Source organism: Piliocolobus tephrosceles, chromosome Y, assembly GCF_002776525.5.
Source record: "Piliocolobus tephrosceles isolate RC106 chromosome Y, ASM277652v3, whole genome shotgun sequence".
Lineage (NCBI taxonomy): Eukaryota > Metazoa > Chordata > Mammalia > Primates > Cercopithecidae > Piliocolobus > Piliocolobus tephrosceles.
The window spans coordinates 9,075,024-9,090,160 of NC_045456.1; the positions used below are offsets into that span (position 1 = coordinate 9,075,024).

At 35.9% G+C, this 15,137-nt stretch overlaps 1 protein-coding gene across 4 annotated transcripts in view; it reads right to left on the bottom strand.

The window, feature by feature from the left end:
* The window catches only part of GLRA2 (glycine receptor alpha 2), a 223,368-nt gene extending 208,446 nt beyond the window's left edge, over nt 1-14,922 (bottom strand). The window contains exons 1-4 of one of the 4 annotated variants that reach the window (XM_026449805.1): nt 14,690-14,898; nt 14,084-14,261; nt 13,005-13,226; nt 11,840-11,973 (exon numbers count right to left, since the gene is read on the bottom strand). Coding sequence is in view for 3 of the 4 variants with exons in the window: in XM_026449803.1 (XP_026305588.1) it covers nt 11,840-11,973; nt 14,084-14,151 (202 nt within the window). In the remaining variant the exon portion in view is untranslated. Of the gene's footprint in view, nt 1-11,839; nt 11,974-13,004; nt 13,339-14,083 lie in introns of those variants that run through there. The other 3 variants (XM_026449803.1, XM_026449802.2, XM_026449804.1) reach the window with 3 other exon arrangements.
* Nucleotides 14,923-15,137: the final 215 nt, after the last annotated feature.

Genomic DNA, 15,137 nt, shown 5'->3' on the forward strand with positions numbered 1-15,137 from the left:
ACCTATGAGTGAGAACATGCGGTGTTTGGTTTTCTCTTCTTGTGATAATTTGCTAAGAATGATGGTTTCCAGCTGCATCCATGTCTCTACAAAGGACGCAAACTCATCCTTTTTTATGGCTGCATAGTATTCCATGGTGTATATGTGCCACATTTTCTTAATCCAGTCTGTCACTGATGGACATTTGGGTTGATTCCAAGTCTTTGCTATTGTGAATAGTGCCGCAATAAACATACGTGTGCATGTGTCTTTGTAGTAGCATAATTTATAATCCTTTGGGTATATACCCAGTAGTGGGATGGCTGGGTCATATGGTACATCTAGTTCTAGGTCCTTGAGGAATCGCCATACTGTTTTCCATAATGGTTGAACTAGTTTACAATCCCACCAACAGTGTAAAAGTGTTCCTATTTCTCCACATCCTCTCCAACACCTGTTGTTTCCTGATTTTTTAATGATTGCCATTCTAACTGGTGTGAGATGGTATCTCATTGTGGTTTTGATTTGCATTTCTCTGATGGCCAGTGATGGTAAAAGACACAGACTGGCAAACTGGATAAAGAATTTCCTATACTTACTTTACATTTAAAAACTTATATCAGAGAACATTTCATGGACTAGAGTTTTGGGAAACATCTTTGACCAGATGCTGAATTAAAGAAACTTGATAGCTACATTTCCCAGAAGCAGCCTTTGTACATGAATTTGCTACCTCCAAACCAAGAGTAAGGCAAAAATTGTAATAGCTTATTTCTTCAGTAATCGCCTCATAAGTTTCCAGGGTCTTCCCTGCAATAACAATTCTTGAAATATTGGGAGTTGAAATAAGGTAGAGGCAACTGTGAAAAATGCTGGACAGAATTAATAATTTCCCAGAAAGGAAACATTATTTCAGAAGACTGGGTGCATCCAAGTTCTCTGGGTGAGTCAACAATTTACAAAAGGACATACCCAAAGATATTAATTTAGGCTATTAGAAACAGGGACCATCAAAGTTAGAAATGAAGTAGAGAGACATCTTGTTCTAAGTCTTTCTTTTTTTTTTTTTTCCCAGATGACGAAAGTGACTCCCAGAGAGGTTAAGTGGCATACTCCAGGTCATAATTGTCAAACCTGGAGTTAAAATCAGGCCTCATGAGTCTCAATTTAGATATTTTTTTCCTCTTGTGGGATTTTCCCCCCTTCATTCTGTAAAACAATATGGGCACATAGGATCTTGGGGAAAAAATACTATAAAGAAGGTATCGTCCTTCTGCTATAAGGGCAAAAATGTCTTATTCTAGTCCTGTAGGTCTTAACCTGTAGGGAGTAATGACTTCGTTAAAGTCGTAAACTTAAAATAAAATCCTAAGCCCCTACTGACTGAATAGACCCTCTTGTAGCCAAGGGGACTCCAGAAAAACCTTTAAATTGAGTTTCCAGCCACAATGGGACAGGAGGTTAGACACAGTTCATTATACTTCCTCTCTTTTGGGGTTTAGACACAACAACTGATGAGCACTAATATTAAAGTAGAGATAATAAGACTGACAGAACAGACTCTTTGTGGCAATGAGATACGAAATTTTATACAGGACCTAAAACCATGCTAGGCAAGGGGTAAGTCATGCACCCCTACACTTAAAGAATAAACTGTGTTCTAACTGCCACAAGGTTTTTTTCTTTTTTTCTTTTTTTTCTTCTTCTTCTCTAGCAGTTAAATAAGGACTGGTCTCAAGCAATATTAAAACAATTACAACTCATCCAGTTCACAGAGGCTGACTAACTGATCCCCTGTTCCATCAACCATAACTACAGCTTTGTCGGGACAAGAGACTGATGTCAATAACTTTCTCCTAATAAGAAGACCACGAACCATGGACTGATGATTCTGGCTGGTTTACAGAGATCACTCTTGCATGCCTCTGTGTCCTAAAAAGGCCTTTTGACATATAGGCTTTAATTGTAAGACATTTAAATATTAAGTCTCCACCTCAAAGTGAACATGGGTTGTATGTTACATGCATGTTTACTTTATACACATGCATCAGAACCACCTTTGTGAATATTCATAGCCTTCTGCAACCTGTTGAATATGTATGTTTAGCCAACCTGTTCAACATAAAGTTCCTATCCCAACCACTCCTCCTTTGAAGTGCCTGTCTCTGGCCTTGTCCAAAGATATGTTTCCCAGGCTGCAGGATGATCACCTTGAAGACTATAACCCTTTACAAGAAATAAAGTCTCCTTTCCTTTTCCAAATTTAGAGATTTAAGTTGACAAAATGAACACTCCAAGATCCCATCATCCACATATTCTGTAGATGGAGAGGTGTGGGGCCCAGGATTTGCCTTTTTAACCAGACTTTCGGGTGGCTGTGAAGCAGGTCTTCTGAAAAATGTGGCTTGAGATACACATCTGGTTGGTTGTTAATTTTGGTATTAAATCCTAAATCCTTTGATTTGGCATACTACATACAAAGCTTATGTAATAAACCAGAGTTAATTCAAAGGAAAAAGTAGAATATGAGAAATCCATTGTGAGCACTGTACATTATATTTATAAATTTTCCTGAATCACATCATCTGACTTAAGTTTGGTTTGCCAAATGTGTGTCTCATTCACTTTTCAGAGACTCTGAGGTTCAAATATAAATAAACAGATCCCTTGTTTTCTGAATGCACTTATTTGGGTGGTGGGAAATGGGCAAAATGCTTTTTCTAGTAAAAGCCTGATAAAAGAAATCTTGACTGTCTTGTTGGTCATGAAGTGGTTCTTAGAAATCAACATCTTGAAGTATTTAAATGCAAATAAATTAGAAGATACATTATATTACCTTCTATGTACATTTGGTTTTAAAATGAAGTAAAAATTGTGCGGTAAAGTAGTCCTGGGCTTTTCCTAACGTGGGAGAATTGCCAAGATAAGTAGCTGTATTACAACTGCGATAATCAAACCAGCCAAGGAGTGGGAAATGAGCAACTATTCCCAGAACTCTCCATTTCCTAGAAATGCACACTACTCTGCCCCTGGTCTTCATGCCTTTTTAACCCCTTACCCAATCTTTTCTTCTAACACCCTTTCTCCAGATCTATGCAGAACAAAAGAGCATGAAGGGAAAGAATTAATCTGATAAATGCTTCCCCAGAGAGACTTGGCATTAAGTCTTCTGCTCAAATCCAAAAACCCACAACATATCCCAGCATGGGGAGCCTGGAGGGAATTACTATAGGGACGAGCACATTAATGTTAGCAAATATATTAAATCAGACAGAAAGGAAACTCTATTAATTACTTTCAAATGCTCCACAGGAAGATCTCTCTTTTTCTTTCTCCCTCCCGTCTCTATTCCTCACTCTCTTTCTCTCCCCTCTGTCTCTTCCTGTCTCTCTCCCTTTATTTCTAGTGCCTCCTCCCTTTCCCCCCACCTTGCACCCTCCCCGCTTCCTTCCTTCTTTCTCTTTCTCTCGCACACACATATACACCAATCCATTTATTGCACGTCTTCCTGTTTTCTATTTAGGAGACAGAACAATCACATTACACTGTATTTCTCTCTCTTCTCTGCTTTTGGGGATAGCACTTATCTATTGGGATAATATATCCAAATGGTCTCCAGACTGATCAAAGAAGGCTTACTAAATTTGTCATCAGTGTTGTAGATGTCTGCTCAACCACCTGAATGGTGAGGGGTGAGTTTGCTCATAAGTTGACATTTGTGCTGGTTGTTTTCCATTTCCCCACCCCAACCCCTCTCTTCTATTCTCTGTACCCTAGGAAGCTGTCCTTCAGGGTTTGTATCAGTGGGCTCCCTTGCTCTCTGTTAGTTGAATCTGGCTAATGAAAGGCTCCCACAGGAGAATGGAAAACAGGAGGAGGGCAAGGTCCGGATATTTATTCTCAGGCTTACTTCCTGTTAGGATAGCACAAATTGACTACATTCCTCCACAGGTTTCATTAGGTGACCCTTCTATATAGCTGCCTTTACCAGGTTCTGGTAATCACTCCCTCCCCTGCTTCTTCAGTTTTGTTGACAGTCCCAGAATACTACACTCTCCCTTTAAGGGTTGTTTTTTCTCTCATGCCATTGAAATGTGTGGTCTCTTTCCTGCAAAGATCCTGGATAATAAGCATTCAACCTACAAATTATATTCCAGTTTTTATTTAAGTGAGATAGTAATAGTAAGAACTGACATTTGAAAGCTTAAATTTCTATTTACCACTCTATACTTAGCACCTAACACTGGTGCCTGGCACAGGGTGACTAGTCACTAATTATTTATTAAAAGAATTAACAAATTAACTGTGTGTTTAGACTCAAATACAAAGATGTAAAACTATTACATGTAATTTTTTGTGCCTACATTTATACTCCCTTGCCACAGATTTATTATATTGCTTTGACAGTGCATGGGCAAGTGTGGTTTTTCTTCCCCACAAGAAAATATGTTCCACCCTCATCAGAAAAAAAAAAAAAAAAAAAAAAAAAACAGAAAACAAGAGTTATCCAATCATATACATACTTCACAGATGGTGAAGATGCCTTTTCTCAAATGATAATTGCCTATGGACTTTTCATACTTTTACTGAATCCAGAATTTATTTTGCCCTTTGGATGAGTATACAGAGCCACTATTTGGTGTATCATATTAATAATGGAATGGTGGGTACACAAACCATAGCATGAGTCAAAGAAAGGGTCCAGCTTCTCTCTCTTGTATTTGCCTCATAACCACTTTGGTTGGCTGGCCAAACTAGACTCCAAATGAGTAACCTGGTGACTTTGTTCTTACATGTACTGCACACATTAGAATATCCATTTGAGGCCTATGCCTTTTGCTCATATGCTTCCTTTAGTGGCTACTGCATGGCTGAAAGTGTCTGTAATCAGTCATAAGTGTGCAGAGTAGCTCTCTCAGGAAAGAAGTCAATGAGCAAACGCTTCACCCAACAGTCAGGACAGCATCCTAGGCATTAATTCCAAAGGGAGCCCAGAATGCTTCCAAAGACCTTGTTATTGAGGCTTCGTCAAACATAGTTCAATTTTTAAGATCCTGTTCCACACTGGCTGATGCAACATACCAAGAAAATTATCCAACACCATCAAGAACAAACAAATGACTATTTTTTTTTTATTCTAAACCTAACTGCCCCAACTGAACACATAATACTGTCCATTCATTAAGCACCAAGAGACCTGAATATTGTTGCCATCTAAGTCTCAGATTATCAGCAAAATTGACTGAATTATCCTTCAGGACATGGAGGACCAGCAGCTCTATAAACTAAGGATAAAATATTTAAGTTCATTCAGTAATGAAAATTAAGGATATAGGGTCACCCAGAATCAACCAAGGAGCAATGCAGTACTTTCTCAAAGACTAAAAAAACTATGGGCTTCCATTTCTGGTGCACTTAACCCGCCATATTGTGAGACCAAATGCTATCTTTTAAATACTTATTCTAAAATAGGAAATCATTTCAGTACTATTGTGCAATGAACCTTGCAACTATAGTAACTGGACAAGAAAATACATCAGAAATGGCAGTCATGTTATCTTCAGTTAAATTTAAGGTCCTCCTTTATAGGACTAAGTTAAATTTGTTCTATTTCTCTTACTTGGCTTATTTTTTAAAATGAGTCCAAGAAAATAATCAGAGATGGGATTTGAATGTGTAAAGATAATTCCCTCCCACAAATGGCTCCCTCTTTGTTTTCTATTTAGGAATATGAAATAGTCGTTTCATGTTGGAAATTTCCCCACCGAACTAATAAAAGGAAAACCAACTGAGGCATATGACATCTACATTATGGTTACTCTGGTAGGAATCTGAGATGCCCGAATTTCTCTAACTTGTTTCTTTTCATTTAGAAAATCAAGCAGCTGTTTTCACAATACACAGTAAATGTTGACTATAAAAGAAAAATGGAGGAATTGCAATAATAATTCAAATTATCTGTATGTTAGTATCAGCGGAAAACAAATAATTCACGCTCATGATATCATTTGATCCTCAGTACAACCCAAGTGAGGTAGGTAAAGGCAGAAGAAAATCTAAGGCACAGATAGGTGAAGACATCTTTTCTCAAAAATGGCTGAACCAGGACATGAACATAGTTCTTCTGGATCCAAGTTCAGGGCTCTTTCCACTATACTACCCTGTCACTATGGAATAAAAGACATGCTGACAGACTTATTGGAATATGCTTTACCAGGGTGCATTAGAATGCTGTAGATGCTCTCTTGATGCCACTTCAAATCCCCCAAAAACCTTGTGGGTCCACAGTAGGAGCCTAGTATATACAAATGTGTTGGTTGGTGTTCATACAGCACACAAAAGTTGTATGAACACCAGCCAACACATTTGTATAATAAATTGTGACAGCCAGTGATTCTTGATGTTCAAAAATCTTCATCAATATTGTCTCTGAACGAAACTATCATATATGTTTCCCTTTGTTACTCCCAGCCTTTCCTTTCAATAACCCTTTTCCCCTATTGTCTTGTTTTATAATGCCTTGCACCATCAATATTCTTCCACAGTGCCACACTACAACCAAATACTCTCATTCAAATTATGGAGTAAAAGACTAATTGGGCTTACTGTCATTTCCATCATGTGGTTTTAATATGAAATAAAATCTTTAATCCAAGAACAGAAGCAACAGTGCTGTAATTTTAGCCATTATAATAGCAAGCTAAGTTAGAATAGTTATTGGGCAAGGGATTTCTTTCAAGGGCTTGGGTACTATTGTAATCAGGCCACGTGCATGTTACTGCACTTAAAGTAAGAGTGACACTGACTCTAATCTGCCACCATGGACCATACTACCCAAGAGAGGCGCTCCCTTGAGCTTTACCTCTCTAGAAGTGCTTAACAATTACCCTTTTGAATTGGAAATACATGTAATGATCAGCATTCAAGAAGCACGCAGAGAAAAGTAACTTTTCTTCCTACCCCTGTCTCCCTGGCATCCAGTCACCTTTCTTAGAAGCACCTGATATTTCCACTCTCTTGTGTATCTTTTAGGGACATTCTATTGCATATACAAACACAGCATTTGTGCATATATATAGACACACTAATATATACATAGTCCCCCATGCTGTATGTACTTTGCAAGGTAATTTTATAATAATTTATCCTAAAATAAATCTATTCTTCCTTTCCTTCTTTCTATTCTCCCTTAGTTGTCCTTGAATTTCTTCAATGAATGGTTCTCACTGATAACTATAGCCTATATATTTAGCCAAGAGTAATTTCCCTAATGAGAGTGTCAACTGTCTCAAAATTGGGCTTAGTTCTAGGCCATTTTAAAATGACTGCTTTCATAATTAAAAGATAATGTCTCAAAAAATCATATGCTGTATTATTATCATTTAAAAAGTTTTATAATTGAAAACTCTGACTCTCTTGACATTTGTAGACACCTGAAAACTCTTTTTCTGTATACAATTATTCTCATATGTTTCAATGTGGGTTTAGTACCATTAGGGCTTTTTTTCATCTCAGCCATTAAAGAGTGATTTACCTCAGGCCTCTTGATTAAGGGAGACCTAGAATTAAGGGAGAATACGAATTCTTCTGTGAGGACGGTAACTGTCAAGCAGATAATCCAGATAATTCCATAATCACTTCCAAGGTGATTTATAATTGGGCCAATTACTGTCTGTATTTCCTAATAAAACCACAATGTCAGCATGACCATGAAGTTACTTTTTCAGGTGCCTGGAGGCTTCTGCTACTTTCTGCACTCAGGCACAATGCTTCCGATACTTGCAAGCATTTTGGTCTTCTTTCTCAGGTTCCATAGTAATGTCTGATGCCCACCAGGCTGATCGAAGAAATGGCGATGCTGGGGTTGCATTATCACTAACTGAAAGAAGCACCCTTTCCAAGTGTCCCTGCTGGACGCTTGTGCTCAAGCACCTTCTACAGGGATTGGTATTCACAACATTTGAACTTTAGGTCCACTTGGCTACAGACATGATCATTTTCAAGGGGCAAAATCTGACCTCTGGTTTCATGGAAGCGGATCTTCATACTTGAAACACCTCTTGAGCTGCTAACTCTTTGGAAATTGCAGAAAAACATATTTCAGGCAAATGTAGGTTTTAATGTCACACATTACACTTTCCACCTTAGGTCTCTAGATGTGGGAAAAAATAGTGTGCATGGCAGGCACAAAGAAGTGGAATGAATAATTATCTCCTGGCATTATCTACTCTAGATTCTATCCCAAAAAGAATGTTTTAGTGAAATGTATTTATTCACATTGGGATGAAAACTAGGATGTAACGCTAAGTTAATTTTATTTTCAAAGAAAATTTCATTAAAATACATAAAGGCTTTGTTTCAAAAAGAAAGAAAGAGAACTAATGCATTTTGCCCAGATTTGAACATTTCATTAAAAGCCTAATGTTTAAAGTGCATTTTCAACATACGATAATGCTGACAGAAGAATATCTGATAGGATGATGGAATAACACCATGATAAATCAACTGAAAATGAGACAAATCACCTAAGTGGGGAAAGAGGCTCATCTCTTGATATAGAATCAACATTTACCATGGTTTCAGAACCAGGTAATTGTGAATGGATGTAGCTTGTGTTTTTATCTGAATTGAGGATTTTCACTGAATGTATGTTTTGACAAGATCTGAAACAGGTCTCTATGGATCTTATAGATAAAATTCAATTGACAACTCTGACTCATGACTTTGTTTATACACTTGTGCTTCAACACATCAGAAAAGCTATTTTTTTCCCTATAGTTTCTAAGAATGTCTCTCAATTACAGAGTCTAAGTCTGAATCATTTCTGGTGGTTATCTTTTCTAGCTTACATCCATTTTTCCTTCTTATATATATGCCCGTTATGACATCTTTCAAAGCCCATCAGGGATATGGAATAGACATGCAATATTTTACTGACTTAAAAGTATACAGGAAAAATTCTTTCCAAAAAGAAAAATTATATGTATGCATTTCTTTTGCCCTTGCCAATGCATGGTAGCAAAGAAAACAGAGAAATATGCTAATATTTAATAAGAATTCTAGAATAACCATGCTGTTTACCTCAGTGGCCTATATTTGGCTCTTGATTTTATTCTGGTGGTCAAATTTTGCCCTTCTATCTTCTTTTCAGTCACCGTTATTTTAATTGTCAACATCATCATCAGTATCGTGTTTATAGCTATCACAGACAATTGCTTTTTCACAGTTACAGGGAGACTGTCACTATTCTATATGCAATCACATTTCCTAATCTCTTTCATTTCTACTGGCTATATTAAATTCCTCATTGATACATTACTAATCAACTATGGTAGGTATTATAGTGTTTATCTAAGCCTCCTCCTTGTTACAAGTTCCCTATTTTCTGTCTTCTCTTTCCTTCTCTTCACCTCAGCTAAGATCATCTTTGCTTGCCACTGTGACTACTGGTTGGTCTCTCAAAAGTTACCACCCTCACATTCTACTACAACAACTAGTTGGAAGCACTAATCTTCATAGTTGATCTACCTTTTCCTCTCTGTCTTTGTTCTAATTTCCTTATCTTTGTTCTAATAAAAAAGGATAACTTATTTTCCCTACACCAGCAATATTTTATGTATGTATGTATATATAAAATAAGGTACTTCCCTGCCCTCTCAGATGTGGTGTGGGAGTGGATTGATAAAATATAAATATGTAGAAGGATATTAGACATATAAAATTCCACGAGAACTTCAAGAAAAAATTATTTTAGTCTAAAATAATGAGGAGTGTTTTAAATCCAGGAATAACCAAGCTCCCCCAAATGAAGAGAACTTTGGGAGATGTCAGATAATTGATCTGATATAAATGGTCTATGTAAATAAATATTATGAAGAGGTAGCAGTGTTCATTGAAGTGAAGAGTTAAAGGGAGAGGGAGATAAAACTCAATGAAGCCCACTAATGTTAGAGTCTTCTGTGATATCCACCCCATTTCTTTTTTATAAGTCATTAAAATATCCTGTACTTAGACTTTTAAGTAGTAGATACATTGAAAAAAAAAATGTGGCCACACTTTGCTGAACCTGACATTCTCCTCATTTATTTATCCTTTGGAACCATGATAGATATCATTTCCCAAAGGTGATATCCCCAGAAGAACCAGGAAAAAATTGGATGTGGAAACGATGGCTCATTCTTGTGTGGTCACTTAAAGTAGCAATGTCAACATGCGTTGTTTGTTTTATTACCCTTTGCACTTTCCTGCCCTTTTGAAAAAGTATTTCTAGAAAGAAATGAATAACAGCTATGAAACAAGATGCTTGTAAACGTGAAACAATTTTCCATCTCTGAACCTTCTCTATAAAGCTTTCCATGAATATCTTAATAGGAAATTATCTTTCCATTTCTTGGAATCCTGTAGCAATTTACCTGTATTTCCTAATGGTATTTTCCTATTTCTATCTAATAGTGAAGTTATGCATGTAACATCTCCTCCCTCCACTAAACTTTTTGATTAGAAGCACCTAAACTGTTTCATCTCCCAATTTTACAAAGCACCCAACAGTTAGTATTCTGCAGATAATCCAGACTCAAAAGTTGTTGAGTGGCTTAGTGGATAAATATATGAATGAGCAATCCCATTGAAAGCTGGCTCTCAGTTTGTTACTCACAAGATTTTATTTCAAATACTGACTTCCAAAGCAATGACCACAAAATTAAGAAATGGGATGAACATGAAGATTTTTTTTTCAGAAAAAATTTCTCTGAATGTAGTTCAGTTGTCTCTCTTGGAGATACTTAAAAAATACTGTTTTGCCAAAATTCTGACATATTTCTTTATAAAATATGCCCATAGCTGGGTATATTCAGAGGTGTAACATTTAAAGAAGAAATGAATTTAAAATTTAGTTTTCATGCTTATATTTGCCAATAATAAAAATTAATCAACACTGAAGAAAAGTGTGCCATTAAATTGCCAATAAACAAAAGTAAGCAATGCATGAATTGCTACATAATATCCAGAACATTGTAGGTTTCTCCTTTTACAAAATGTCATAAACACTTCACAATGCATTATGTTAAATTTCATTACAAGAAAAAGACAACATCACTTAAACTATGTATTTAAAAATTAAAGCATCAACACGATTCAATTATTAATCATTGATTCTTATTTGTTTTCTCTGATTCAGAATAAAAATAAACTAAATATATTTAAAAAGCATTTCTGCAGACTATTAACTACATTTTTGTAATGTTCAACAAATAAAAACAGAAAACATTGGTTTGCTTCTAATTGAACAAAGAAAGTATCCACCATTTTTGACATGTGCACTTTACAATTCTGTGATCTCTGTTGATTTCAAATAAACAATGAGAATACTTAAACAAAAGGGAACGAAAAATTAGAACCTCTTCTTACAAAGTCTAAAAATTAAAGAGGCCTGAAAGTATGTAAAGTGGCATATTTTATAGAGATTTAAACTCTACTTTGATGTAGGTATTTAAAATCAAAACCAAATATTTTGGAGTAACCATTGAAACTTGCATGCATCCTGGTAGATATTCGAGCAAGTCAAGTCTGTCGCTTGCTCTTGTATTCACTTTCAGCCACATTCCCACTTAAGAAAAAATAGGGACTATGGCCATAATTTATGACACCAGTTTTATTCATGAAATAGAACACAAACAAGGAAAGTTTTCAAATGTGGGAAGTGACAGGTAAAATGAAAATATCAGTAACTAATGCAAAATAACACCCAAATGAACACTATACTTGTCATTTTAATTAAAAGCTCTGAAAATGTTTTTCAGTTAACTATTCAAACATCTAGAAGATTTCTCAAAGGCTTAACGTAAGTTTAAGTGCAACCTACCTTTAAAATTTGGCCTGATTCTTGCATCATATCCTGATGTCCTTCCCATTAATTTGTCCAAGAAATCTGAAGGAGATAGGGTCTGTGAAGGTTGTTTTCCAGACCTGGAGTCATGGTCTTTGCAGAAAGCCGTCCTAAACACATCATTAACTCTTTTAGCAACAATTTCATTTGCATCCCTTAAGAACTAATCCTCACTGCATTTTTAACATTACATTTTGGTAAAGATATTTGATATGTTAGTATGAAGAAAACTAGAAAAATCCAAACTCTTTGGCCAACTTCTGAACTTGTACATGTTCTAAAGGTAACTTTAAATGATGAGAACTATAAATCCTGAGTCACGTCTCTCAAGTTTCCAAACTTTAACCATAAGATGTTTGAGAACAGACAATGTAGTTTTAGGTTGTAGATTTTATGTATATATAGTTAAAACTATTCAGAAAAATGAGATAATTTTTTAAATTCATGTGACTGTCTTAAAATCATTTCTATCTGACTTAAAAAATTGTTTCAGCATTTCAGCCCTAAATATAAGTCCTCTACCTTTTATAAGAAATATATAATAAGATGGGCAGAATGAACTTATTATTTCATTGCTTTTTTTTCCCATCTGTTAGTTCTAATCCAACTATCAACTATTAATATTTTTCAATGTGATATCTAAAAGAGAACCTTCATTTGGACATTTCATTTCATTTTAAAATAGGTCAACAGTGAGCATGTATGTGACTTCTATTATTTTATCAGTTATTTATATATAAGCATTTAAATTGTTGGCTCTCTAAAAAATATTAATGAAAACACACTTCTAAATCATTTTGACTTTTTATCACCAAAACACTGAAAGTTGGTTAAAAATTTCTCAGATTTTCATTTTCCTGTTAAAAGTAATAAAGAGCTTATTACACATAGCATATTTGCTTTGTAGCAAAATTAATTATTTCACAATACATAGTGGTTAACTGCAATTTCTTCCCTAAAGTGTGTATTTTATAAGCTTTGTTTTCACTAGTTTAACAAATAGTGTCTTATGAATTCTATCACTAAGAAAATACCACATTCTTGCCAGTTTTTCAAGGAAGGGGTATTCAAAATAAGTGCAAAGATGATATAAATATTTTGTAGGAGTTAAAAATTGATACGATCATGCATAAATACTCACATTCTCATATGCAGAATCATCTGATTAATCAAGTGTTATTTGATTATGATGGTGGTGGTGGTGAGGATGATGATGATGATGATGATGATGATGATGATGATTCTAATAAAAACCAGCCTATATTTTTTCTTAATCATAGTAGGAGGTGTAAACCTGAAAGGAACATAGTGGGTTTTCCCGGTATTCATAGCATTATTACTATGTGTTCCATTTATCTTGGTTCTGTGAAAAAATGCCATAAAATTTAATGAAAATTAAATTTAGAGTCCTATACTTTGTTGTAAGAGCATCTCCTATCTCTGCTGAGTCTTCTACTCTCTGTCATTAGATGACTATATTACTTACTGGTAATGATTTGATATTTTGAGGTACCAATTGATTTGACAACTATTCGCAAACTATGTAGAAAATGCAAGCATGAAAATAGTAATTTCTCACTTTAATTATGCATGCTCCACTTCTCATACGTACATAAATACAATTATGTCATATTAATTAAATTTTGGTAGGCAATCAATTTCCAAACAGATTGAATAGTAGAATATAGTAGTAAAAAGAAATTTTTGGTATTTCAAGAAAATTCCTGAATTGTAGTCCTCATAGTATGCTTCCAGTTTCTGAAATATAATAGAAGTCTCAAGTTGGCTGAGAATTAGGGATCTTTTATATTTTATCTAAAATGAGCATGCTCCTGCCAAATTAATATAATCATCTTACATGAAAAACACTGCACCCAATAATCCCTTTAAATTACTTTCAGAAAAATTTGAAAGCAAAAATATCACCCTTTTATAGAAATATAAAGAGCATGCAACTCATTAGACTACCTTAATATCACATTGGCTGTGAAAATGTGTGTTGAATTGCATAGAGTGCGGCTATGCATCATAAAACTTGCTTTTGTGAAAATTTACCACCCTCCCACTATTATTAGGCTCTTAAAATGAACAAAAGATATATAACTTTCCTCTATAAAATTAAAATAATATAGTCCAGGGCACAGAGAAATACATAACAATTACATGACACATTCTCTTTTAAACAATTTAAATATCAACATGCAAAGTCGTTTCACCTACCTGAAGTGGTTTGTCTCTACGAAAAATGCAAACAAGGCTGTCAAAATGTTCACTAGCTGCCGGTTCATTCCTGTTTCTGTGTTGCTTGTGGAAATTATCCCGAAATGATTCCAGAAAGATGCTAGGACAAAGTATCTCTTTATTGTCCAGATTCAAAATTTGGCAGGAACCTAGTTTCCTTGAAAATCAAAAAGAGATTTGGTTTTGTACAGTTTGCTGAGAAAAAAGAAAAAGTGCCAGTCCTGGGCATCATGGTCAGGTCAAACCGAGGCTTGGGACCATCAGCTAACCCAGAAAGACAAAGCCTCAGAACTGATGAATCCCCCAGCTCCTTTTCCCGAATAATAAAAATGCTGCTACCTTAATCGCATCACCATGCAAAGGGAGTTGGTGACAATGCCATGCTAGATAGCTGTGGCTTTTGCTTTATATCTTTTCTGTTTAGCAAAGCCCTTTTTCTAGAAAATGTTTCCTATTAAAAAGAAGTTGCAAATGAGAGAGAAGAAAGGACTCTGCGCGCTGGAGTGGGTGGGGGAAAGAGGGAAAAATTGCTGAGATCCTGTGCTGGAATGAGGGCTATAGAAAGAGACGGAGACGTGATCTTACCCAGCCTATAAATTTCAGCACTCGGACAGCTCCAAGCTCTGAAGTGCGCATGTTTCCTTTTTCAGTTGCTTGGGGCGGGGGTCGGGAAAAAGCATTCAAGAGGGGACGTGCCTGCTGTTCGAAGGCAAAGAGTGGCCATTCAGCGAAGGGGTACTGAAGGGGGTACGATGACAGCAAGAGAACAGAGGTCTGGAGAGGGTGAGGGAAGTGGGGTCTGAGCTCCTGGAAATGCTAGCCTGTCGGTGGGTGGGCGGGACGGGAGTTTGAAGCAGAAAAGGGAATAAGGTTTAATCGTGGGAAAACGAAATTGAGGGAAACAGAGAACAGGATTCAGAGTACTGAAATTATAATAAGGGTGTGGACAGTTCACTCTTTGTAAGTGGAAGCCAGAGGCAAAAGAAGAGTCCTGTGCTGAAGAGAAGGAAACATTTCCTTGGCACAGAGAAGC